Source organism: Mastomys coucha, unplaced genomic scaffold (genome assembly GCF_008632895.1).
Source record: "Mastomys coucha isolate ucsf_1 unplaced genomic scaffold, UCSF_Mcou_1 pScaffold22, whole genome shotgun sequence".
Lineage (NCBI taxonomy): Eukaryota > Metazoa > Chordata > Mammalia > Rodentia > Muridae > Mastomys > Mastomys coucha.
The window spans coordinates 181,229,125-181,255,916 of NW_022196905.1; the positions used below are offsets into that span (position 1 = coordinate 181,229,125).

At 37.5% G+C, this 26,792-nt stretch overlaps 2 protein-coding genes across 4 annotated transcripts in view; one reads left to right on the forward strand and one right to left on the reverse strand.

Annotated features, from left to right (window-relative positions):
* Positions 1 to 2,152: 2,152 nt before the first annotated feature.
* Positions 2,153 to 21,943, reverse strand: Cnot7 (CCR4-NOT transcription complex subunit 7). Of its 3 annotated transcripts, none has more exons than XM_031339585.1 (8): positions 21,717 to 21,925; positions 20,282 to 20,493; positions 17,969 to 18,162; positions 12,805 to 12,843; positions 11,268 to 11,429; positions 8,523 to 8,667; positions 5,373 to 5,483; positions 2,153 to 3,738 (listed from the first exon to the last, which is right to left on the reverse strand). In XM_031339585.1, the coding sequence occupies exons 2-8, from the start codon at positions 20,396 to 20,398 to the stop codon at positions 3,610 to 3,612; spliced, it is 897 nt and encodes a 298-aa protein (XP_031195445.1). In that variant the 5' UTR covers positions 20,399 to 20,493; positions 21,717 to 21,925; the 3' UTR covers positions 2,153 to 3,609. The 3 variants fall into 3 exon arrangements, with proteins under 3 accessions (XP_031195445.1, XP_031195446.1, XP_031195447.1); XM_031339586.1 differs by lacking the exon at positions 21,717 to 21,925 and adding an exon at positions 21,316 to 21,567; XM_031339587.1 differs by lacking the exon at positions 12,805 to 12,843 and having other exon boundaries at positions 21,717 to 21,943.
* Positions 21,925 to 26,792, forward strand: part of Vps37a (VPS37A subunit of ESCRT-I) — a 38,092-nt gene continuing 33,224 nt past the window's right edge. The window contains exon 1 of the mRNA XM_031339584.1: positions 21,925 to 22,372. Within this exon, the coding sequence (XP_031195444.1) occupies positions 22,248 to 22,372 (125 nt within the window). The 5' untranslated portion in view covers positions 21,925 to 22,247. The remainder of the gene's footprint in view (positions 22,373 to 26,792) is intronic.

The window sequence follows — 26,792 nt, forward strand, 5'->3', positions numbered from 1 at the left end:
GGCTTGCCCTTCCTTCAGTCCCTGCTCCATAGTTAATCTCTGCAACTCCTTCCGTGGGTATTTGGTTTTTTTTTCCGTGGGTATTTTTGGTTTTTTGAGACAGGGTTTTTCTGTGTAGCCCTGGCTGTCCTGGAATTCACACTGTAGACCAGGCTGGCCTCGAACTCAGAAATCCACCTGCCTCTGCCTCCCAAGTGCTGGGATTAAAGGCGTGAGCCACCACCATCCGGCCTGTACCCCATTTTTTAATAGGGTTATTTGGTTCTTTGTAGTCTAACTTAAGTTCTTTGTATATATTGGATATTAGCTCTCTATTGGATGTAGGAGTGGTAAAGATCTTTTCCCAATCTGTTGATTGCCTTTTTATCTTATTGACAGTGTCCTTTGCCTTACAGAAGCTCTTCAATTTTATGAGGTCCCATTTGTTGATTCTTGATCACAGCACAGGAATCCCCCTCCTCCATGCCCATTTGTTCGAGGTTCTTCCCCACTTTCTCATCTATAAGTTTCAGTGTATCTGGTTTTATGTGGAGGTCCTTGATCCACTTGGACTTGAGCTTTGTACAAGGAGATAAGAATGGATCAATTTGCATTCTTCTACATGCTGATCACCAGTTGAGCCAGCACCATTTGTTAAAAACACTGTCTTTTTTCCACTGGATGGTTTTAGCTCCTTTGTCAAAGATCAAGTGACCATATGTGTGTGGGTTCATTTCTGGGTCTTCAATTCTATTCCATTGATCTTCCTGCCTGTCACTGTACCAATACCACACAGTTTTTATCACTATTGCTCTGTAATACACAGCTTGAGGTCAGGGATGGTGAATTCCCCCCAGTTCTATTGTTGGGAATAGTTTTTTGTTCTTTGTTTTTTGTTGTTATTCCAAATGAATTTGAAAATTGCTCTAACTCTGTGAAGAATTGAGTTGGAATTTTGATGGGGATTGCATTGAATTTGTAGATTGCCTTTGACCAGATGGCCATTTTTACTATATTAGTCCTGCTAATCCAGGAGCGTGGGAGATTTTTCCATCTTCTTAGATTTCTTTCTTAAGAGACTTGAAGTTCTTATACAGATCTTCCACTTGCTTTGTTAGAATCACACCAAGGTATGTAATATTATTTGTGGCTACTGTGAAGGGTGCCATTTTCCTAATTTCTTTCTCAGCCTGTTTACCCTTTGAGAAGGATAAAGTTTGTAAGTCTTACAAATGCCAGACAGAAAGATCCCCTTCTATCCTTTCTAGAAGTTAAAGGGGACTGAAGCCAAGGTTTTCTACTCTTATCAAACTCACAATCCTCCTAGGATCTCCCCATTGCTAGGTGTTCCTGGGGAGATATAAGCATTTAAGTACTCCTCCTAGGGTTCCAAGAACAAACCACGGCCCACCTTTACTCTGAGGAAAGACTGAGTTTGTGGAGTTTCCTTACAGAGTACAAGGTGAGGGTCACTGGCAATGGTATGGATTTTTTCAGCAGTTGTAACTAGGAAGTCTTTACCAAACAGGAAGGAAGGCTTCTCCTTATCTGCATACACTCGTTTCCTGTAATCTTCTAGGTCTATAACTTCTAGCTTCTCCCAAGGCCTGTACAATTAAGGAAAAGCTGTGCAATGGTATAGTGTCTGGATACTCAAGTGAGGCTAGTTTGGCCTTCTCCATCCTGCCTTGATGGGATGTAATCAGATAAAAAGCCCAGCTGGGAAGGTCCTTTTGTAAGAGAGTGCAGCTGCATTCACCAAGACAGTGGATGATGGCTCAGGACAGTCACTTACAACAGCAGGATTACAGATGTGAGCTTCCACACCCTGAGACTTTTCACTTATTTCAGTCAGGTACTTACAAAGAGCAGGAAAAAGAAATACAGTTGATACAAAGGGTTCAAAATGCCTTGTTTATGGCCCAGGCTCTAGGCTGGAGAACTGATTTATGGACCAGTTGGCATTACTGGAACTCTGAACACTAATAAAAACTAAACCAATCTCTTGAAAAAATAAAACACACACACACACACACACACACACACACACACACACAAAACCACCTACAGCTAGTGAAGCATGACGACCAAGTCCTATTACCTAAAGAAAATGGCTCAAAGTATTCAACACTTCTAAATAGTGCTTCAAAACCAAAGTCACCAGTCACAAATATATAGGAAAACATTTTTGAAGCCTTTATTTACAAAAGCTTTAAAAACAAATAATACCCTCTGTTTTGCAAATAATGTTTAGTTTAAAAAGGACCGCCCAGGTACAGCATTTTCGTTATCATGTATACAGAATGTACAAGGGAAACGAACTATGTTGCTAACAGTTGGAGACTTGCTAATATTATTGATTGAAGTGTAGATAACACACATTACAATTTGTAGTCCATCACTTCAGAGTAGAGTTAATGTTCACCAAAATCTTCCAACACATGCTCTGGTCTGGGTCACATATTCTGCATGGCTAAATATTTCACAGTCTCTTGTCAATATATATAAAATAGATTGCAAAGATATACACAAAAAAATAAACAAGCATTACACTCCTCAGGTAATTTTATTAGCTATATATGTGTGTATTTATATATATATTTTGCATTTTGTTGTTTTGCACCAAATCTCTCCATTATTTATTTCTGTAGCATTTATGAAATCACATTTTTTTTGTATTTTTAATTTGATATAAAATGTACCTTAAGACTTGCTATCTTTGGACTTTAATGAAATTGATTTGTGTAGTCAACAAATCAAGAACATCATAAATATGTTTATAAAATAAAATATTAAGGGTAAAAGTGATGGAGTAAAAGGAAGCCAATCAAGGGAAGTGTTGCTGTCATAAAACTGTAGCTCCAACATCTTAAAGGCCAGCTTTCTGGCAGATAGTAAATATCCAATCACAAGGGCTTCTTCCTGAAGGGTGTAAAGCTAGTTTGAAATTCTTCAGTCACATAGCAGCCTATGCATGCCAATTAGAAATCAACAGACATGAGATGTGCTTGGAAGGCTAAACACTACACACGAACAGTAGTTACTAGGCTCTTCAGTAGTTCCTTGTCTTTTTCTGTTAGTCCTGTGGAATCGACAATTTGCACAATGCACGTGCTGTACTCTGAATGTCAAAAACAAGCAAATACTGTAAAAAGGTGGTGGATGGTCATTTTTCTAGCTAAGAGCAAGAAAAATCACAATTTCTGATAAAATAGAGGATTGAAATCACTCTCTAAAGTGCAAACTTGATGGTCCACAATCTTAAATACCTATAAGTACTGCAGAATAGAAGGAGAGGCATGGAAGAGGGAAATAAATTACACTCAATGCTAGTTAATTTAGGAAAAGGGAAAAACAAAACCAAGCTCAAGTAGGCAAAGTTTATCAAATTATTCAGTAATGTAGCTTTGTCACACAAGCTTGATAAGAAGTGTATTAAATTAAGGCCAGATTTAACCTGAATGTACTTTAATTTATTAAGATCATAGCTAAGAAAGGCCATACTTATTACTGAGAGCAGAAAAGGGCTACAAAAGGAGGGGGAGGTATTGCCTATTATTTAAGGGATGATAAAACCTATATACAAGTATGTGTATAACTCGTATAAAATAAAAATAAGACTATTTCCTGTCATGACTGCTTGCTGGCTTCCTCTTCATATGCATTCCCTGTGCCGTTCTGTACATAGGATGAGCCAGAACCAAGGCCATATAAGTGACCACAGTATTTGGCATCATCAATGTGATCTTCAAAGAACATCTAAAAAGAAAATTTTGAAAGAAAAAAATCATTTTAAGCAAATGATCCCACCTGTAGTTTATATGTCCCCACTGTAATTGCTATTAACGCTTTCTGTGGTGTTCCTTTGAGAAGTTATACTGCATATTTACCTAATAAGACTGACTGATGCCCTTAACTGCAGACACTTTCTAAAAGCAAAAACTTTCTCATTAACATTTACCTCATTTTAAAAAGAACTTATGAGCATAAAAACATGGTAGACATTTTCATTTTTTAATATAACAAACTTCACAGAATGAGAGAAATAATGGGAGAAGGGATGTTATATCATTTTAGATTGTCTTAAGTCTATGTGTAAGGCTGAAATGACTAAAATTAATGAAATCCTAAACATGTTATAGACAGTAAACCTCAACATTCTCACTACATTACTGTCCTTGAAGAAGCCAAGGAAAATAAAGATAACAAATTGGTGCCAGAAATACACCATTAACTAGCCATAAGACATTTTTAAAATAAAAATCCAAAAGGTGGTTCTATATTGAAACTAAACAATTTAGTTGCATGAATGGATATTTCAAGTAACTTCTGAATCAATACTACCTGGCTAAAAAGATTAAATGCTTTCAATCAATAGCATGCTTCTACCAAGAGAATTTAATAATAATAATAATAATAATAATAATAATAATAATAATAACCAAAATAATTCCACAGCAACTATTTTATAAAATGTTTCTGTAGGTACACTTCATATATATTTGTACCATTTGTACCAAACCAAAATAGGACACACACACACACAAACAGGTGTACCAAACAAAAATAGGATATATATATATATATATATATATATATATATGTGTGTGTGTGTGTGTGTGTGTGTGTGTGTGTGTATGTATGTATATGTATATATGTGTGTGGGTATACAATTAAAATGTATTTATTATTATTATCAGCAATGAAGAAACCATGACATCTATCACCTAGTTATCTATCCTAAAGACACTCAGTTCCACTATATATCATCCTTCCACTCCTAACAATTTTATACTTGAAGTACTTAATGGGGGAATTCCTGATAGTTTTTGATCCAACTATATATCAGACTTCAGATTTAATTAATACCTATAATTCAAAAAGCCCTTTAAGACTTAATAAAAACTGTAAGTTCTACTTTATAAAACCTTCAAAGCAATGAAGAATGACATGAGCAAATCTATTTTCACCACCAGTTTCAAGAAAGAGAAGGTCAGACTGACTTGTATGGGTCTAAGAAAGGCCTCTAGAGTTCCCTCACTATTAACTATTTAGATTAAAGTTACTAGCCTCTGCTCTGTTCACCTGAAAAACAGTATGGTCATAAGTACGTGATTTCTACCATCACATAATTATTTTTATTCTATAAACAACATATTTCAGTAGAATAAATAAAATGTTTTTTATTCTATAAATAATTTATTCTATTTCCTTCTGAGTTACATTTCAGGATGACTTATTTAACACTTTCATTCAAATGTGGTGGATGTAACTTATATAGTACCTCTATTTATATCTTCACTTAGTAGGTTCTTAATGCCCAAAACTTTTGTCATCAGACTTTTAATGTTCTCTACCTAACAACCAAGAAAAAGGCACGGATGTCTTCATACTTCTCTCATTTTGAAAAAGGCCATTCCTGTAAGCAGTGAGTCAGATCCTGCCTGGTGTTGAGGTCCTATCCGCTCCAGCTCTAACTGCTCAGCCACTTCCTGTAATCCACCCTAGAAGGAAGAAAGCTGTTTGTCAAATAGAGAAGACTTTGGGACTGGAATTCACAACTATAGATTTAGACAAAATATGAATACATTTTTAATATGTAAAGATTAACCTTGTAAAGATGGAAAGGGGATTGATAAAATATGAATTTGTAATTTATCTCTGGACTATGAAAGCCTTTTTTACCAGAATATGAAATTCTAATAGGAAATTTTTATTTTAATTATACATTTTAAGGCATGTCACAGCATGCCTTAACAATTTTCCAGAGATATGGAGGAAGTAGAACACATTCAGGATAAGAGTAGTAAGCCAGTCAGTGTACTGAACCATCAATCATCAGAACACTCAGTACTGAGTATAGGCATTTCCTTTAAAATATCTGTATCCACTGGGCAGTGGTGGCACACCTTTAATCCCAGCACTTGGGAGGCAGAGGCAGGCGGATTTCTGAGTTCAAGGCTAGCCTGGTCTACAGAGTGAGTTCCAGGACAGTCAGGGCTACACAGAGAAACCCTGTCTCAAAAAACTAAAAAAAAAACTAAAAAAAAAAAAAAAAAAAAAAAAAAAAAAAAAAAAAAAAAAATCTGTATCTCCTAAAGTACTTAAAACTAAATAAAAAAAGACAACATGAGTGTTCAGACTATTGTCATTGTCAATCTATCATATAATTTTCATTTTCTCAACTAAGAAGAAAATTTTACAAATATGCAACTCTTTTAGAATAGTTTGCTCTGATCTGCTTACATTAACACAGCTGTGATTGAGAAAAATAATGAGTGTGAGAGGAAAAGAGAAGAAATAAAAGACAGACCCAGAAGCAGACTACCAATCAACTTCCTCCTTAAATTACAACGCCTTTACTATCAAGCCAGGCCGCCTGCAATTGCATCCTAGCTTGATAGGGCTTTTGCCCAGCAACTGTTTCTGTGCTAGAAACATTGTGTGCACTATGCATCCTTGGCAGTTACTTGTAACACAGAAGCATACTACATATGAATGATTGGCAGCACCTTCCTCACTAACATACACTCCTAATGTGAGCAGCTCACACAGCACACAATAAAATGTCTGATATTTTTAGGTATTTCTGAATATATAGATGAGTAAAAAGTTAGGACTTTGTTTCTGAAAACTATTATTGTACCAAACTGTCAATTAAAAACCAAAACCAAAACCTTCCAGAGGCAGATGGAAACTTGAAGCCTTAGACTCTCAGCAGGCCTGCCACTCATCTGTGTAAGCAGTGAGAATCTCTGCTGGAGCTCACTTATGAGGAAACCTCAAGTGACACAGGGCGCTATTACTTTCAGCTGACAGTCAGGAAAGAACCCCTCAAAGAAGTTCTCCTAGTTATACGGCACCAAACCGACATCAGGGGCAAATAAGCTGTGTCCTGCAATTCTCAGTAAATTGCAAATCGAAGCTTCCACATTATAATTCCTCTACTCTTGCTTAAGAAAAACTATTAAATTCCTTACCGTCTCCTAAAGCAAAGCTCTGTCTGTACTTTTCTAAAACCTAGATAGGGAAAACTTGATCAACCTTGGTTTTACTGAAGAAAGGGACAATACTGGCTATACACACACCTGTTTCCTCACTTATAACTTAAATACTACATCAAAATCCAGCAACTAAAAACCCACTCACTATAACTCAGGTGAATTTGCTCGTAAGCTGAAGCAGTACTTTTCTTTAATCAAGAAACATTTGTTTTGATAAAATTAATGTTCAAAGGTTAAAAATAAATGGTTACATATGTTCAGTAGTATCAGAATAAGGTACTATCTATATAGAACCTACATATTTACTATATAATACTTATACCTAACCAGTTTTAGGTATGAAAATAGTAACATCATACTTCAACAAGAAAGAATAAAGAAGAGTCTCTAGTCAGGATAATCTGAAGGAAAACCACGTTAGAACACAACTGAATGTCTCTGCCCGCTGCTGGCCAACTCCAATCTGCATGTTTATGATAGTTCTGTGTGCTGAGAGTGTGAGAACCTCTGTAATGGGCTTAGTTAGAGTGCTGCACCTCACACTTCCATTTCAGTTCCCGATCCTCAATCTGGCATCAGTAACCAAAGCCTGGCCCTTAGCTTGACTTTTGTTAAAAATTTATTCTGGGGACTAGAGTTGGCTCAGCAGCTAAGAGCACTGCTGTTGTGGAGGACCAAGTTTCAATTCCTAGCACCCACAAGGTGGCTCACAAGTACCCATAACTCCAGTTCCAGAGGGTCTGACACTCTCTTTTAGCCTCTGCTACCTCTTGCTATAAACTTCCACAGGAGTATGTGTGTGTGTGTGCGTGCATCTTAAATATATTTAATGCAATCAATATATTAATCAACCTTATTCTGGGCTGGGAAGATGGCTCAGCAGGTAAGAGCACTTGCTGTTATCTGGGTCCTCTGCAAGGACCCAGATTCAGCCCAAGCACACCATGGTGGCTCACAACCATCCATAACTACAATTCTAGGGGACTGGATGCCCTCTTCTGACCTTCTCGGACAGCAGGCACACATCTGGTGCATAGATACATATGCAAGCCAAACACTCATATACGTAAAATAAAATTTAAAAAATCTACAACAAAACAAAAATCCAACCAAGCAAAACACAAAACCAAAATAAACCTTATCCTGTCAAGATAAATACTGCAGCTTTGAAGAGGGATTGTCTATGTTATTTAAGAATAGATCAGATAATTTATCTGCATTTAACATAACTTTTAAAACATGGTTTAAAACATTCAAGTCTAAGATATTATAGAAACTACTTGGTCTAAATCAGTGCTTCTCAACCATCCTAATGCTGTATCCTTTAATACAGTTGTGTTGTGGTGACCCGCAACCATAAAATTATTTTCATTGCTTCTTCTTAACTGTGATGTTTCTACTGTTATGAATCGTAATGTAAATAACCTGTGTTTTCCAATGGTCTTAATCAATCCACGTGAAAGAGCTGTTCAAACTCCAGGCTGAGAATCACTGGTCTAACTAATGTACTAGTTCACATAAAGTCACCCGAAGCCTTACTTTGAGATTTTTGCAGCTTTTCATGAGGTACTTCACATCGTAAATGACAGGAAAAAATAATCGAAGGATCTCAAAGAAATCAAGTTCTTCTTCAGGCAAGTTAGAGTTGGTCAGAATTTTGATTAAATAGCCAAAGTCATAACCACTAATAAAAAGATTAAAAGAATATAGAAAAAAATACATTAATACCATACAATGAAAGAAATTAGTTTTTCAGATAGAAAGTTAAACAAGTCAGGTATAGGCAAAAGGATTAACAATAATGTGTACACTGGAGCAATGAAAAGAAACACATTCCTAACTACAATGCAAACATTGATCACTCAGCATCCTAAGCACATGATATTATCAATTTAACTCTATAGTCACTAAAATAACATTTTTCTGATATGTAAGAGGATTCTGGGCTGGGGAGATACTGTTCAAACATGAATACTTAATTTTGACCCTCAACAACCACATAAAAGCTGAGTGTAACGTCAATCCCACACACTGTAGGTTCAGTAAGGTCACTGCCACAATTTATGGGAAGGTATATGAAAAATATTATAAGCCAGCAAGACTTAACATTTCAGAGGCAAAAATCATGTAAAACCTTGTCACTGTTTACATGAGATGGTGACACTTCCAATTTCAAAGAATAAATCCCTAACAGAGTATTTCATTTCCACTAAGTGACTTTTTTAAGATATACATTTCCTCAAATGTTGTGAGTTATCAATGGAAAAGTTAAATATGACAGGTAGGAACTAAGGAAAAGTAAAAACCATTTTTTTTATACAACGTAACCTCCTGCTGCTCAAATTGAGATCACACATCCTTTATCACTATCTTTCCATGGCTGCCTAACTCCCTCCACTCCTGAACTCCTTCAACGTTACTTTCTATGAAGGGTCTGTGACAGCAAGCCTTCCCTGAAGTGCCCAATTCCCAGAGATCTCTATACAAACAAATGTTTGTGGGTACTGACCTTTAAAAGGTACATGGAATTTCTCCACTGGTTTAAAGGAGAAAAAGCTTATCTTTATAGCTATAAAGATCTTTTTCTTACCTATAATTTGACCTTATATTTGGCAAATGACCTTACTGAAACTATCTTTTGGAGGACATACAAAATAAACTTTAATTTGATGTTTATTATTTTACTTATAATTTAAAGGAGGAAAGTTTTACCATAGAAGATCTTTGGTACATGTAACCAGGAGCAAAAACTGAAATTTGTTATTACTTGACAAGGAAGTGACCTTGCCAGTTACCTAAACTATAGCAATATGGCTTTGCCTACTTATACTAAAATAACTACAGTTTGGAACTTATAATACATAATTTATTTTTTACAGGGCTTCATTATATAGCTCTGGCTAGGCTGGAAGTTACTATGGAGACTACGATGGCCCTGGACTCAAGAGTTCTACCTGTTTCTGTCTCCCAAGTACCATGGCTGGCAGAATTTATAAATAAAAATAACAAGCTGATTAGAATTGAGAACAGTATCTTTGATGTTTAATAGACTAATCTTCTAGATTGTTAAATATTTAAACCTACCACATGCTAATCTAGACTAAAAACTTGAAGAAAACACAAACCCTGCTTGGCTTTACCTACCTTGCTATAATATAACCCCTCTACCTATACCTATAAATCATTCCAGGCTTGTTTGCTGTGCTTTTAGGGGGAAGTTTTGGGTTTTTTGTTTTTATTTCTTTGAAGAAAAAGTCTGATGGTGTAGCCCTGACTGACCTGGAACTTATTCTATCGACTAGGCTGGCTTTAACTTACAGACATCTTCCTGCTTCTGCCTCTAGAGTGCTGGAGTTAAAGACATGTGTCACTATGCCAAGCAACACTGTGCTTTTTAAAAACCTTAGGACATAAACAGAAACCTTGTTATCAGATAGACAAATTAATTAAAAAACTCAATAACATCAAAAGTCTCTTTTAGTTCCAGAACTGCCAAATCATTCGACTTGCATAGAAAAACATTTTTCACACCTGTAAGTAAATTGACATTTACAAAAGTGAATTAACTTCCTTGTAGAAATCTTCCTTAGTTATCTGGTTTACTTTTTATAATAATAAAGAATTAAACATCATCACATACAGCATATACAAAGTATGAGATGCTTTAAATAGGTTGTAATTGACCACCGAGAAAAATCTGGAAGACATTTTTTCTAAGGCTAGCCTTCCCAATCACCTCATCAAAACAAAACAAATAAACAAACAAAAAAAGCAAAGCAAAACAATATCCATTCTTGGCCTTGTCTTTGTGGATCAGTTATTCTTCATAACATTTATTATTATGTAACATGCCACACTAGACATTAAGTCATTGAAACAGTGTTGATTTACCTTAGCAGAATGCAAAGTACATGGGAAGGAAAATTTTAGTCTGTTGTGTTCAATTCTAGAATCTTAGCACAGTGGCTAATATCAGGAAAGTACCACCAAGTCTTTAAAAGACTGAATTCCTTCCTTTATGTAAACATAAAATCTAAGACTAATTTAACGGAAAGTTGGTTCTAGTTTAGATTCTTTCCACTAAGCACTATTGGCTCTCACAGGCTAAAATAAATGCTTTGTTAAAAGGTAAAGTAAACAACACTGTTCTCGGTGAGGTATTAGACAGACTGGTGGCAATTAACTCTTTCTAGACTAAGCAAAAACCGCTGACACAGCGACCCAAACAGGCATAAGGCAGATGGAATGGAAGCACACTGCAACCTTTCACTTTTTTCTTTTTACCTATGAAACGATAACCATTTGACGCCTTCACAAAGAACCACTCCTGAAGTCATAAGAAGTTCTGCAAAATACTGGGTTTCAATTCCTTCTTCCTCATGTTTTTTAAACTGGATACCAGATGTTGTTAGTAGCTCTATAGAGTCCTGAGCATACATGTCCTCCCTGGCAGGAGAAAGAAAAAAAATGTTCAAAATTCACAAAATGTTCACAGTTGTTCTCCACGTATGCCTACAACTACAGTGCAGAAACAAGACAGAGGATTGGTTTATGTCCAACCATTCAAATGCTTCACAATGAACAAGAGAAATAAACTGTAAAGTATCCAAAAAGTAAATAATCATTCAAAATAGTCCAATGGTGAGTTAACCCTTACCACCAACTCAATTTCATCAGCTTCTAAACATTGCATAAATTTCACTGGGCTTAAAAAGGATCTTTTACTCACCAGAGGCTACCACAGACAGACATGTTCTTTTCAGTCTCTGCAGCTATTTTAGTGCTGCCAGATGGAGCTGTAGCCACAGCCATGAGGGGTTATGCACACCTCTCATGCTCTCAGCAGAACCAGGAAGGAGACACCAAGTGACCAACATCTCTTGTGGCTGAGTTAAACTACATTCCATCTTAAAGAAAAAGGAGATGCCTCCTCTCACAAATGAGGAGCCTTTCAGTGGCTCTAGAAAGCAGTGAACTGTTCAAAATTAAAGACTCAGTTATGACATCACTTCTTCAGCAATCACATACCTACATTAGAGGCAAATACAATCCTAGATGACTACCGTAAGCCAAGCCAGGAAGCCTAACTATAAACCAGCTCTTCAAATTTTTACTTAAACCAGACAAAAAGCCACCTATAATTTCTAAGCACAAATACATTAAGTATTATATTAAAAAGTTGAAAAAGTTATCATGAAAAAGTTATCTTGTGGATTTACCACTTATTTTTATTTACTTTTTTTAACCTTAACATTGGTTTCTACTATCAGCAAAAGAAAATTTCTATAAGACTTCAATAAAACTAAGAAAACCAAAATAAATGTTTGACTTTGACCAAATGTATTTTTGTAGTTTATTCTCTGGAAATCAATTTCAAAGGTCAGTTTTAGTTCCCAGACTGTCAGGAACTAATGATGAAGTTAAGAATTGAAACATTTAAAAACAGAGAGGAGTCACAATCATCACTTTACATCATGCTTTCTCTTGAGAAATCCTGTAGGAAAATATCAGAATAAATTCAATGCAGCCCTGCCACCCCCAGTTAAATATTTCATTATACTAAAAATATGTCCCTTCAATGAGGTCCTTGGGCTCCCCCCGAAGCTTGCTGTAACACGTTTAACCAATCAAGACACAGCAGACTGCTCTCCAGGCTCACATTGCTCTTAGCTACATGCTCAAGTTATTTTATTACAGTCAACATTATGTAACTATTACCAAATTAAATAATGCATCAATGAGGTAGGACAGTGAGGCTTGGTACATTTAAGTCATTATTTCCCAAACTTGCCCAATGATAATAGTCACCAGGGGAACTTACCAAAAATATGGATTCCCAGGTCCCAATGCAGTCCCAGACCTATTGAATCACAATTCCCAGGTGAGAGACCTGGAGGAGTACCTCGGTATTTTACAATACAGTAAGATTGGCAAACAAAGACATATGACAGTCCCTTTCTTTCTCTCTCTTCTGCAAAATTTACATAACTCAGTCTAAGCTTCGTAGAATGAGTATTTTATAATAAAGTTTGGTATAGAACTCATGCTTTCTAACACCCAACTCATAACCTTCTGGGTGAAGTCAACCTCTAGAGAGGATGAAGGAAACTTTCTACAGTAAGGTGAGTTGGATAACATTTCTGATGGTACCAATTTTAAATGTTCTACATTCTGCTTTCTCTATTCTCAAACATTCTAGCAATAAAGGGGAAAATACTAAAACTAACATTAAAAAGTAACTATAACATTGTTTAGTCAAACATAAGAATTTCATCTGGTGTTGGCTACTGCCTGTTAGATCTATTATTCAAATTTAAGTTAGCAAAGTATATACTTATGATTGAACATGAGTGAAAACCACGTAAAATTCTCCAAAGGTTTTCCAAAAGTGATAGTTATATCTGGATATCTTTAGTTAATATACTAAAGATGCACTATCTACTAACTCAATCATGTAAAAATACTAAATTTCCTATTTTCATAATATGAACAAACCCCACCATAAGAACTCATACTTCTAAACATGTGTTCTTATCAACATTAAACCATTTCTGGATTACCTCCCAGATACCCACCATAGGGTTGATACAGCACCTTCTTCAAAAGTAACTTACTTTCAAAAAGACTTTCCTTTATAAGTCAAATTTGCCTTCATAAAATATCAACTTCAACATATTAAAATTTATGATAAAATCATCAAGTTTAAAATACAAATAAGCTGGAATGCAGACAGTCATACAGATGGTTAGCCATCTTTAGTTTTTAATAAATTAAATTAATAACAATAAACCCAAATAAAGTCAATAACAATGACTCAAAATAATAACACAAAAATATACTTAAAATTGCAATGTTTATGAATGACAGAAAGACAAATAAAAAGGAAGTATTCTCAGAAGTCCAATTAGCAAGCTATTTGAAATAGGCTAATATTTACTCTTTTGATGGATGAAACTGAGCAGCAGTTTCCAACTTGCAAAAGACTACAACTTCCAGCAAACAGTGGCAAGCCCACCTGCTCATTTCTTAATATGCACATATGTGCCCAGTTAAAACTTACTGAAATATTCATTCTGGGAATGAATAAATGAAGCTTAACAAGGTTTTCATCTTTTGATTTAGATCTCTACTTCCAATAAATTAACCACAAAATTTCTGAAGGATATACGGATATCCATGATTAATGTTATGTCCTGATAACTTCATGAGAAGTTAGGAAGACAGTAACAAAAGGTGAGAATATTACCAAATCACCTAAATGGCTTGGCAGCAGAGTATAATGCAAGATATGAGAGCGCAGCCAGCTGGGAGACAGTGCTTCCTACTGCTACCCAACACTGTAGAAGACTATAGGAACAGAATTCAAAATCTAATGTCTCCTCCACTGAATGCATACTACTTCTGTATGTAGCCAAAAAGTGTAAACTGAGCCATCATAAGTCAGGAACCATGTGAGAGGCTCACTAAAGAATCTAAAGCATATACCCTAATCTTCCAACCATAGCACAGTTAGATACACCACAGAACATTAAAGGTCCACTTAGGAGGCAGATCTCTTGAGTTTGAGGCCAGTTTGGTCTACAGAGCGAGTTCCAAGACAACCAGGGCTACACAGAGAAACCCTGTCTCAAAAATAAACAAACAAATCCCCACAGAAACAAAAAAACAGAAACAAAACAAACAAAAACAAAAACAAAAACAAACAAACAAACAAACAAAAAAACAGAAAAAGGTCAAGTAACTGATTACTCAGAACTCTGAATAACAGTATCACAAATAAATAAGATGTCCTTAATATATATCAAAAATAAAATAGTTTCATAACAACTAGGAGGAAGTGTTGAGAAACTGGTAAAAGTTGTTTCAACTTTTCAATACTATCCAGTTTCAAAAGCATGCTCTTTTTGTAAACAAAAAGAAAAATGTGAGCAAATATGCTTTCTAAGTCACAGTGTAACACTGTTACAGTCAAGTTTTCTTGCTTTATGTCTAAAATGCATGTAATTCAATGTTAACAGTTCTCATGTTGGTAAATCCTCACTGGTCAAGTGTGTTTACCTCACCATAACCTTTAACCTGAAGAGCTAATGAGAAAGCGAGAAAACACTACTAGAAAAGGCTATGCATCAAGTCAACAGTTTTAGGCTATGTCAGTGGTGAGGACACTCGAGCCTGGCTCTGAAGAGGACACTATAGCAGCCAGTGTACTCCTTAACTAAGGCTGTGATGTTCTTTCCTGTTACTGAGTTTCTCAAGCTCTGGGCAAAGAAAGCGAAGTCTTAGCATTAAAACACACATTAATAAAGATGGTTGCTTTCAAGCCCACAGTAAGTGTAATAGTTACAGTGACCAAAATACCAGTATGTCTAAAGAAAAAATTTTTACATCGAGAGCATTTATTTGTTCCTAAATGTTTGTTACCTAATACTGATTTAGGTATGACAAATCATGCCTTCAAGATTCAGAGAATGTTAAGCAACACTTTGAAGAGTGTTCTTCTGATTGCAGGTATTTCTTGTATGTGGGCTACTCTCAAGAATCTATGCAACGCTTAATGCAACACACACTACAACCATACATATCTTTCCACAAATCTTTTTATACCTGAGAAATAATGATTTGCATTTACTCCCTTGATGCTAATGGTAAGACTTGAAAGAACACTGGCACACCTAGAAGAACCCTGACTTGGACCAATGTGAGAATTACACACAAAAAATCTCACAAGCACAGACAACAAGATGAAAACCACTAAGTTATCATGATGCTGGACACTGTTCACCAACACTGTGCCGCAGAGCCTAGCACACTGACATGTCCCTTCTAGGCATCCCACAAAGTCAATTCCCACCACTCTTCCCTACGTCTAAGATGCTCTCATGAGAATTCCCACATTAGGCAGTACTACTTTTATCTTCTCAAAGGCTTTTGCTCTGATTAACATTTTTCACTATATGTTCTTCTTAAAAATTTTAGACTAAAATTTTCATTAATTTGTGTATGTGTCTGCACATGTCCATCATATGACACATATTCAGTTCTCTTCTACCATGTGGGTCCTGAGCATCATACTTTTAAGATCATCCACCATGATGGCATACACTTAAGCATTGAGCCACTTCACCAGCCATTATACTCTTTTCTTTACCATTCCTATGATGTTACCATTAGTAGAAATACTAGCAAAATTGGCAATAAAACTAGTTTTGCCTGAGTAAGAAAAAACAAATGTTCCTCACAGAATAGAAAAGCTACTGCTACAAAAATTACCATCTAGCAAAGGAGACTACCAGCTTTACCAGCTGATATATTAGTTCCCAGTCACAAACTGAGTACCTTATTTAAAAAACAACAACAACAACAACAAAACAAACAAAACCCAATGTTCTGATGATTAATTTGAGGGAAAAAAGACACTTGAAGAAATAAAATAGGAAAAAACTAAAGAACACAGTAATCATTTGAGGAAAGCATATTTTCAATTTGTTCCAAAGCTGTAGTACTCATGAAGCGTTATAAAAATCCCAGTGGAGATGTGCACATTAGTCTTTGTAGGGTCTACAGAGACTGTCAGTACAGTACTAGATTTAAAAATACTATCAGAATTATTTATAGGATTAACAACACATTTTAAAGATACACACTGCACCACTGACACGATCACCTTGTAAAACCATCAGTCCTGCTGTTCATTAGGTCTCACACGTAAAACAGTACATATTCAACAAAGAATAGGAACAAAGATAAGAGTTCTCATGTAGGCACTAGCATTGATTTTCTTATTGTTTTCTGTTGCTATTTTTCAAACCAGATGTCTGATCACATTATACAAATACAGGCTACCAAGCAGAAGGACACCAAAATATTGTAACATAGTGTAGAATATACTATATATTTTATTTTCATACCTGAACAACAATAATATGCCCCTGTCCCCTACTAGGCACTTATATCCTGAGGTACAGAAGTCTTACGAACTCCACAATAGTTATATATGTGGCAAACTTACTTTTGTGTTTGTGTGTATATACAAACACAAACATTTTAAAAATTCAATTGCATGGTTCTTGAGCATGAACTCTGCCAATGACACTGTGTCAAAAGGATGGACTCACCTTCATTCAGTTTCCTCAGCTATGAAGATTACAATAAATAATGAAGAACTATTTTAACTAAAGAAATAGTTTATACCCAAGATTTGAGTTAGACATTAACATTTGATTCTGGTATATATGCAAGCTTCAATACTATTACATTTTCTATATGTAGATTAAGAAAGAAGTTGAGGATTATATGGAAATAGTCCTTTAAAATAACCCCAATTTTCTAAGAAATGTCTTACTACATTGGTGAGTATTTAGAATGTAAAGTATGACTGTAATAAAAATTTCTTCACAGGAATAATGACTATCTTAACAAGTCTATAGGAGATTGGAGTTGTAGCTGAACGATACCTGCTTGCTTAGTCAGCAAAGTACCACTCCAATCATATGAATTCCAAGTTGAGCATAAAAACAAATGTGAAATTTCTATGTGTGGTGGCACATGCATTTTAATCCCAGCACTTGGGAGGCAGAAGCAGATAGATCTCTAGGAGTTTGAGCCCAGCACTGTCTACATAGAGTTCCAGGCCAGACTGGGCTACGTAATGAGACACTGTCTCAAAAAAGCAAAACAGCAAAATGTAATAGTAAAATCAATACCCTAAGAGTCATGTTTAGGACCTCAGGTTTAATTTGCAGCACCTTAAACCATGACAAACACAACGGAAACAGCAACAAAAATAGTTTCACAACTTTCCATAAAAGTGACAATCATATTTTAGAAATAACATCTCTATAACTAAAGTCTTTGAAATTAGAACGTTTTTATTATCTAATTATGAAGCAATTACAACTGCCTCATCATAATACACCTAAATTTTTGAATTTCTACATTTAATAATTTCCAGGGAAATTAGGGTTATATATTTATTTCCCACTTACGTCAAATTAAATTTAAAATTAAACTGCCAAGTTGACGTTCCTGGAGGGTATTCTCCTTGTTCATTCATAAATGTCAGTCCGAGCTGAATTATCTTTAACAAGTCTACATTACACCGCAACAGCTGGTACTGATAGTCAGCATTGCTTCTGAATTCTCCAATGGGCCTTGCAACAACGCCTGGAAACTCGGTGTCCTGTAAAATAATTTAAAATTCATTATTTACTAAATGGTCATAAATACAACCTATAAACTCTCAGGAAAATTTTGATACAAGTCAGAGAATTCTATTACAATGAAATTCTGTGTGTTCATACTCAACAATTATTTTATAAGCATGGACAGCATTACCTATTAGACCTCAAAATTCTATAAACTTAATTTACTTTTTCTTAGTTGAAATTTATCAATAAATTATCCTGTACTGATAACTCATAATAAACTCAAGCAAATATTTGGCCCATTTCCAAGGAAAAATCACAAACTCATTCTTAAGGAGTATGCATATGAAACTACACTTATAGCATTACATTACTAAACTCAAACTGCATAAAAGACTGATTTAAAAGTAGAAAATATAACATGCTTTCCAATCAATGCAGAGAGACATTTATCTTGACACAAAATAAAGAAAACATCTCATTAATGTCATTTCTTTAGTTAGCACAGATATTTTCTGTATAATTCACAGAAAGCATGTCAAGATTCACATTCTGTCTTGTAGGCTGTTATTTCTGTAATGCAGCTATTCCTTATTATCTGAGATATAAATGACCACTAGCAATTTCTGCTGCTCATAAAAATAACAGTCCCTGCCCAAACAGAAAGTTCCAGCTCTAATTATGGACAAGTATACCTTTATTGGTATGCTATGTTTATACAGACATTCCTACTTCAAGCAAGTATCTTGTTCATTCACAGAGATGCACTTTTTTTAAACTTGTGATAGTAAGAAAATTATGTATTAGTTCAGCATGAGCATTCAAATTAAGGCTAGCAAAAAAAAAAAAAAAGGAGGAGGAAGAGGAAGAAGAAATAGTAAGTTAATATGAAACAGTAAAGAAATCAAAACTTGCTCAATTTAATACAACCACCAGCCAATTACTGGATTCTATAAACATTAGGATAGACATGAAGTGGGCCAGGGACAGAGGTGCAAAACATTGAAATACTGCCTTCTAGAGCTAATAATTGTGTGGATAAAGAAAACAGACTAGCTATAACAGATACACAAAGTGTAGTAACAAAGCAGAAAAATAATTACACAAACATTCTAGGCAGATAGAGTATCACCAATAAGAGCAGAGTTGTTTAATGATCTAGTATGTTTCTGGAGCTTTAGCAATGTTTTCCTAAAAGATCTAGTTTGGTTTTTATTTGTTTAAAAAGATATCCAGGAACTCACTGGCTTCTGAAACTTATTTGGTCCTAGTAGCATGGCCTTGGGACTGCTCAGAGCTGAGCTGACATTCTTAGATAGGCTCTACAGTCTTCCCACTGAATGTAATCAGTTTCACAAAATTGTACAAGTACATTCTGTAACCTTGTCCTCCTCCCCCTGCCCCAAAAGTCTAAACCACAAAACTTTTCTCCTCCTACCTAAATGAGTGACTCTTCCCCATCTGCAGCCTTGGTATATCACTCTTGCCTTCTCACAAAGCAGCTCTGACTCAGGAAGAACCCAGAGGAATGCCATAGCTTCCTGAGAGCGCATCCAAAGCCTGTCCCTTAAGCCCTTAAACCCAGGTGAAGCCAGCCTAAATCCTAAAGCATGGCTGCCACTTTTATTCAAATGTCCTTGATTTCTAATCCCTTGCCGATTAATTCAAGCAGTAAAAAACTCAACTTGTCAAAATAGTTTTGTTTCTGATAGCCTTTGCTGAAGGAAACAGGCTATTTTTTTCATGATTAAAATAATCCCTAGCTATCAACGGAAAGGATTTAACTCAAGGTTTTAAAATCCCACTCCAGGGCTTAGAGAGACAGTTCATTTGGGAAAAGTACTTGGTATGCAAGCACATGGACTGGAGTTCAATCTCAAGAATCTATGCTTAAAAGGTGCATAGTCCATGTGCTTGCAATTTAAGTGTTTGGAAAGCAGAGGCAGGTGGATCTCTGAGGCTTCCTGGCCAGTCAGCATAGCTTAATTAGGAAGTCTCAGGCTACTGAAAAACCTGGAAAAACCTGTCTGTCTCAATCTCAGTCTCTCTCTCTCCCTCTCTCGAATTCACTCACTCACACACACACACACTTACACACTTCCCACTTCACCCTTACAAAAATCATTTAAAAAAAAGATTTAGTCATGTCCATACCATAGCAACATAATTATATTTTCGGATAACTTGACGGATTTTCTTCATCTCTTCATCCAGGTTACAAGCCCAAACTTCACAAATTCTTTGGCTATGATCTACAGTTGCTGCTGGCATAGTGACAGCACAAGGAGTCTAGATGCGAAGCATCAAAATGTTATACTTGATTGAAGATTTGTTTCATAAAAATACTTTACTCTTTACTTATGTACCTGTTGAAATAAAAAAACACTGATATCATGAATGTGAATTATAAAACTGGACTGGTATAAACCTTAGGTTACTTATACAAAGTTCATGACTCATAACAAAATCAAGTTTTAGAAAGTTACTTTTCTTAAGGTACACAGCTAATATTTAGAGAATAAAAGCACCACAACACCAATTTCCCAGTTGAATGTAAATTTCACTAATTAAGATCTGCTCCAAGTTCAATTCACTCCACAAAAAACTATGAACCATTTCAAGCTAAAAAAAATATGAAATTAACAAAATCAAACGTATCATAACAGAACGCTTGCTTTTATTCTTCTAACAAAACATTTAAAAATCTTTCTCATTCAAACCAGATCAGAGGAAACATTTCTTAAAAAATGTTTTGAAAAGCACCAGGCAATCTCAGAAATAAATGTTCATATAGCAGGAGGGAGAAAGAAAGAAGGTAACGAAATGTGTGCATTTAAAATGTTCTAATTCAAAAACGTTTCGCCTGGCAACACAAGGTTCACCGCATACAACGGTGAGATAATTAATATAGAAAACAGAGACCAACAAAACAACAACAACCCCCAACAAAATAAACGATTAAAAAGAGGATGGCCTTGTGTCCTAAACTCGTAAACGTAAGTTGGCGAAATCTCAGAAACAAAAGGTGATGCTGGGCACGCCTTCTTTCTTCCTCTCCTCTCCTGCCTACTAACACCGGTACACGCACACCACGAAAAAACACTGGGATTCATCGTGGCTTTCCTCCCCACCCCTCTTCTCCACTGCTGGTCTCAGGGACCCTCAAGAGGCAGCAAAGGCCTTCTCACTCCTGAGCTCGCATGTCCTCCGTGGGCAACGGGAAGAAAGCACAAGACGCATTCATGTCAAGGATGGCTCGCTTCGCTGGCAGACAGCCAGGCGGAGGGTGCTGTTAGCATTTCCTAGAACCAGATTGACTCCCAGCCCACTGCGAAAGATGAGCTACTGGCTCCCAAGTAGGCCACCGCCCTCCACTCTCAATTTCCTTCCCACAACGAAGTCCCAGGTACAAAGCGGTGGCGTCATCACTGCGCGCCGCGCCCCTGTCAGGCCCCCGGCCCGTTACCCCGCTCGGCCAGCCCTGTCCACCACAGCCGCGCTGCAGCGGACGCCATCGCGCGCCCTCTGGGGCTCCCACTCCCTCCCCTTTCCCCATCGCGCCAGCACGCCCGGGCCCCGCCGGATCTACTTGGGTCTCTGAGCTCGCGCTCCTCCTCCTCCTCCTCGCCATAGAGATAGCACCCGGCGGCGGTGGCGGTGGCGGTACCGGCGGCGGCAGCGGGAGCCCCATAGACACCTCTCGCCCTGCCAAGGGGAAAGGGGAGCTGGAGCTGCGCTCGGCCCAGCGCGGCGACGTCGCTCCTCGCACGTCCTAGCGAGGGCGCGGCATGATGACGCAGAGCGCCGAGTGGGCGGGGCTCTCAGGAGGCGGGGCGGCCAGGTGACTGACGCCTGGCGGTGGAGCTCACACGGCCAGGCGACGGGCCTAAGCTAACCGACCCGGTGGTGTCGACCGGGAGCGCACGGGGTTCTGTCCAGCGGGCGAGTCGCCCTTTTCCAGCCGCCCGCAGTGGTAGCTCGTCCCGCCGGAGCCGGGGACTCGCGAGCGCAGCGTGTGGGAGACAGCGCGGCCCCTGGCGTCCCGGCCGTGCTCGGTCGCCCGGGGAACCACTGGGCTAAGCGAGGAGCAGCAGGCCTCGGGCCCGGGGACCCGAGGAGGATGAGCTGGCTCTTTCCCCTGGCGAAGAACGCGTCGTCCTCCGCGGCCGGGTCCCCTGCCGGCCTCACCAGTCTCCAGCAGCAGAAGCAGCGGCTGATCGAGTCACTCCGGAACTCCCATTCCAGGTGACTAGTGGCTTTGGGCGAGGGTAAAGTGGGACGGGAGGGCGGGCCGCCTGCAAACACTGGAGCAGCTCCGCAGGCCGCTCGGCCGGCTGCCTCCTGTTGATGATAGAGTCCTTCCAGTGGGTTAGGTGCTTGCTTCCCAAGTGTGTCCCTGGTGCCCCACCACAGTTGAGCTCCTCTCTTGACTTGCTCATCTCCACTGACAAAACGGAGTTATCTCTCTCTATCTATATCTCCCACCCCTATCTCCCACGCTAATTTTCCATTTGATCCACCTGACGGTAGCATTGCCTTCGGACTGTCAACGTGCTAACACTTGGCTAGATACATTTGGGAAGATAATCCCCAAGTTTTACAGAAGTGAAAAATGAAACTGTTGCAGCGTCAAAGAAGAGGGAAGCCAGTTTTTTGTTAATTCTGTCCTGGTGATAATTCTTTTGAGTCTGTAATTAAAGCTCACCCTGTTCCAATAACTTCTGTTTTGTAATTGTTAGTCTTTATACTTCTCACTTTCTTCTGTTTGGCTCCACATTTAGGACTTGCCATACAACCATCTGCATTGTCTGTAGTCTTTTGAGTTTGCTTGTTGTATCATAGTCAAACTAAAAATACAGGAATTCAGATTATTTCGACTTTCTTAAATGTAAAATTGTTTGCTGCAGTCTTTTTTTTTTTTTTAATTAGATATGTCCGTGGCTGCTACAGGCTTTCAAATATTAGAGCTGCTTTGCGATATATGAGTTTTACAATTAATTAACAGCTTTACAGTATATTTTATAAAGCATATTAGGGACCAACATGGTTAAACTGTAGCCTTTCAAAAACCTTGTCACATTATACACATTATAATATGTACTATTTTACTGTATTATACAATATAGTTATATATGTACACATACATACACACACACATCCAGGAGATAATAACATAGAGTTATTGAACACGCCATCAAGGGCTATTTTAATGTTACTCATCTGTTTTCTTCCCAAGAAAGGAAGCTATAATCTCCAGCTGTTTTAAATGAAATCGTCAAAAGAAAAATTCACTACAAAATCAGTTTGAACGGGGCCTGTTGCTGACTGAACTGAGTTTCTTGGTTGTCAAATTCATTCTTGGTTGTAGAAAAGTTTCAAAAAGTCATTTAATGTCTTTTTAAGTAGAAAAGAGTAGCTGTCCTTTATTGGTGCTTTCATTGTGGAAAATTAAACTCACAAAGTTCTTCCACGTGTTGGGGTGCTGGCTTTTCCCCATTCACAGTAAGGTCATGCTCCTAAAGCTTTAGGTTGGGTACATGAGAGAAGCAAAATTGACTTGTTTAAGCAAACCTTTATGCGGCATGGAGCTTTCATAAATGAAGGCGCAGAGTCCCAGGGAAGCCTTTTTGTGCTTAGGAGTAGGCAGATGGGTATGAACCAAAGTGGGTGATCCAGTGGCAGGAGACTGAAATGAAGGAACCTGGCAAGGCCTGTGCTTGGGGTTTGTTTGCTTATTTGTCTTTGGTTTTTCAAAACAGGGTTTCTCCATGTAGCTCTAGTTATCCTGGACTCCGCTCTGTAGACCAGGCTGGCCTTGAACTCAAGGATTTGCCCATCTGCCTCCCAAGTGCTGTCCATCTCCCTATTCTTATCTCTGCTTCTGAGCAGCATCCCTTCTACCCTCTTAGAAGGACAGAATCCCTCTAGAAAGAGGATTTCCTAAGAGTGGCCTTTCTAGGTGTTAGGTTTCTTTTATCATCCCTGAGCAAAGGGAACTCTTGTTTTTATGACTACTTTCAGAGGAAAATGTGGGTAAGAGATACGGAGACAGCAAGAGAATTTGCTGCTAAGTCTTCAAGTCTCCCTTAGTTCAAGGTACTCAGCATACCCAAGTGCTATACTTATAATGGTGGCAATTTCTGAATTCCAACATTAGTCAGCCTTACTCTAAATGGGGTTTTGTTTTTTGTTTTGTTTTGTTTTGCTAACCTTCAGAGCAGAGTCCAGGATAACTAGAGCTGCATAAAGAAACCATGCTTTGAAAACCAAAAGCAAAGCAAACAAACCCCAAACACTTTTGCAAGCTACACTTGCAAGATAGTGTAAAATAAGGTGAGTAACTCTTGAGAAACACTTCAAAGGTTTCTGCCTTATAATGTCTACTTAGAAATTGTAGACCGTGTTAAAACTACTATTGCAGAAACACTGTTAGAGTTATTCCAGAGCCCATACTCTTTTCTGTTAGTAATACTGATGATTTTTTATTCTTGGAGGATAAGATGGAACTTCTGAAACTCTAATTCTCTTACTGCTAAGGCTAGTGTGTGGGAGAAGTGATCTCTTATTGCTAAGGCTAGTGTCTGGGAGAAGTGATCTGAAGTGTGTACTTTAGTCCAAATAGAGTTAATAAAGAGTAACTGAAGGATGCAGTTGGTTAAAATGGATGCAAAACTATTTTGTGTGTTAATCTTTGAACTAGAAATTTTGGACAGGTGACTTTATCTACACATACTGTGGAACATAACAACCCTAAGTATTTGATTCTTGTAAGTTCTTGAGATTTTAATTGTAATACTTTAAACTTACAAATTAGAGATGAATAATTCTAAACATTTAAGAATCTCTTTAACACTTTAAGAAATTCTTACCTTCTTCAAAAGATTAGGTGAATTTCATAGCTTTTTTTCTTTTTAAAATGTGTGATACCCTTCAGGAACAAGTCTGAAACTGTCATAAGAAACTAAAGGGGTTTGACCAAAGCTAGAGGACACAGTTGAGTCTGCCATGAAAGTGAAAGTGGAAGTTACCCAGCCTGGATTCAAGAGCAGTCCTCTAGATGAGTAGATGCCGATAACCATACTACTCAGGTCACCACGAAAGCAGTGGGCTCAAACTTCCTCGGGATGCAACCCTTTAGGAAAGTTCCTCGTGTTGTGGTGACCCCCCCAACCATAAGATTATTTTTGTTGTTACTTCATAGCTGTAATTTTGCTACTGTTGTGAATCATAATGTAGATATCTGATATCTATGTGACCCAACCCTTGTGAAAGGGTCATTTAATCTCCAAAGGGGTTACCATCCACACTGGCTGAGACCACTGCACTAAAACTTCTGAGCTCATATGTAGAAAAACAAATTCTTCTAACTCCTCGAAAAAGTTTGGAGGAGATTATCGCTTTCCTGCCATTTCCTCTGAAATCTTTAAAGAACACCTGTATGTGTTCTGTTTATAATTGGATGTGGTGGAGGTGCTTTCAACCCCAGGAGGTATAAGTAATCAATGATGATCTTAACTCACACTGTTTTGTCATGGGAATAGGACTCCTCCTCCTCCTCTTTTTGTGGTCTTCTCCTTTGTTTGTTTGCTTGTTAGTGCATTCATTCATTCATTCATTCATTCACGGGGAGCCATGTGCTTCTGCTTACACAGAGCTGGGAGGTAGGACTCTTGATAAACAGAAGTCGGAGGGAAAGTCCAGGTTTTCACAATAATATAGAGCTGTGTGGGAAGAAAAACAAATGGGAGGAAAAAATCCTTCTCGTGTTTTAGATGTTGTGTTCATGGGACTGCTGGTACTGCTTTGGATTTGATTGAAGGCTGACAGCTAATGTAAAATAGAAGGACAAGATTTTCCTGCTCAGTTAATCAGCTCTGGAGCAAACCTCCTTTCCTTTTCCTCTGTGATACTTAGTATTTAAGATTAATAGTTTCTCACTGTGATATGGCTTTCACCCTCTTTGTCAGTAGCATGTATTTGTGATGATCCTTACTAACTAGGCTAATATGTAAGGTCTCCACGAGTGGAGCTGTTTAGTAGAATGTATCTGTGCTGCACCCACATTAGAACACACTCTAAATAGATGAGGTAGTAGTGGCTGTTCTAAACAGGTCTCTCTTTTCTCAATATCTAAAGTTAATTAGCCTCTTTATTAATTTCTTTATCTCTAAAACAACCCAAAGCTATGTTATGAGTAGCAGTTATTATTTATAATTAACTGTAAATTCAAGGTTATACAAGTAATAAGCCATCTTTATTACCTTTACCTGGATCTCCCGGGTAAAAGGCTTCTGCATTAATTTTAATACTAATTAATTATATAATAATGGGAGTGCTGCTTTGTCTACGCATTCAACAAGAGTATATTAAGTTATTTGTAATGGCATACAGAATTGATTTTTCCTTTTATACAACTAATAGACTCCTAATGAAAGAAAGCCAAGAAGTCAGGAGCTACAGATGGTTGCTGCCCTGCAATCCTTTCATGCCTTATGACCACTGAACTGAACGGATTCACTGCCTGGTTGCTCTTTGCTCTACTCAACCTAGAAAGTCAGTTGATTCCTCAAGCCTTTCAGTGTAGTGTAATGACATTCTTTAAGGCACAAAACAAAGTAAATCCCAGTCTTGTTGACCTGTAGGGGGCGCACCAAGAAATAGAGCA

What these genes read in the sequence shown, in the direction of transcription:
- Cnot7 (XM_031339585.1), bottom strand. Translation starts at nt 20,398, where the DNA reads ATGCCAGCAGCAACTGTAGATCATAGCCAAAGAATTTGTGAAGTTTGG. An exon ending in AAATGGTTATCGTTTCATAG is followed by an intron (nt 8,668 to 11,267) that starts GTAAAAAGAAAA and finishes TCTTTTTATTAG; the next exon opens with TGGTTATGACTTTGGCTATT. An exon ending in CCTTTTTCAAAATGAGAGAA is followed by an intron (nt 3,739 to 5,372) that starts GTATGAAGACAT and finishes TTTTCTTTTTAG; the next exon opens with ATGTTCTTTGAAGATCACAT.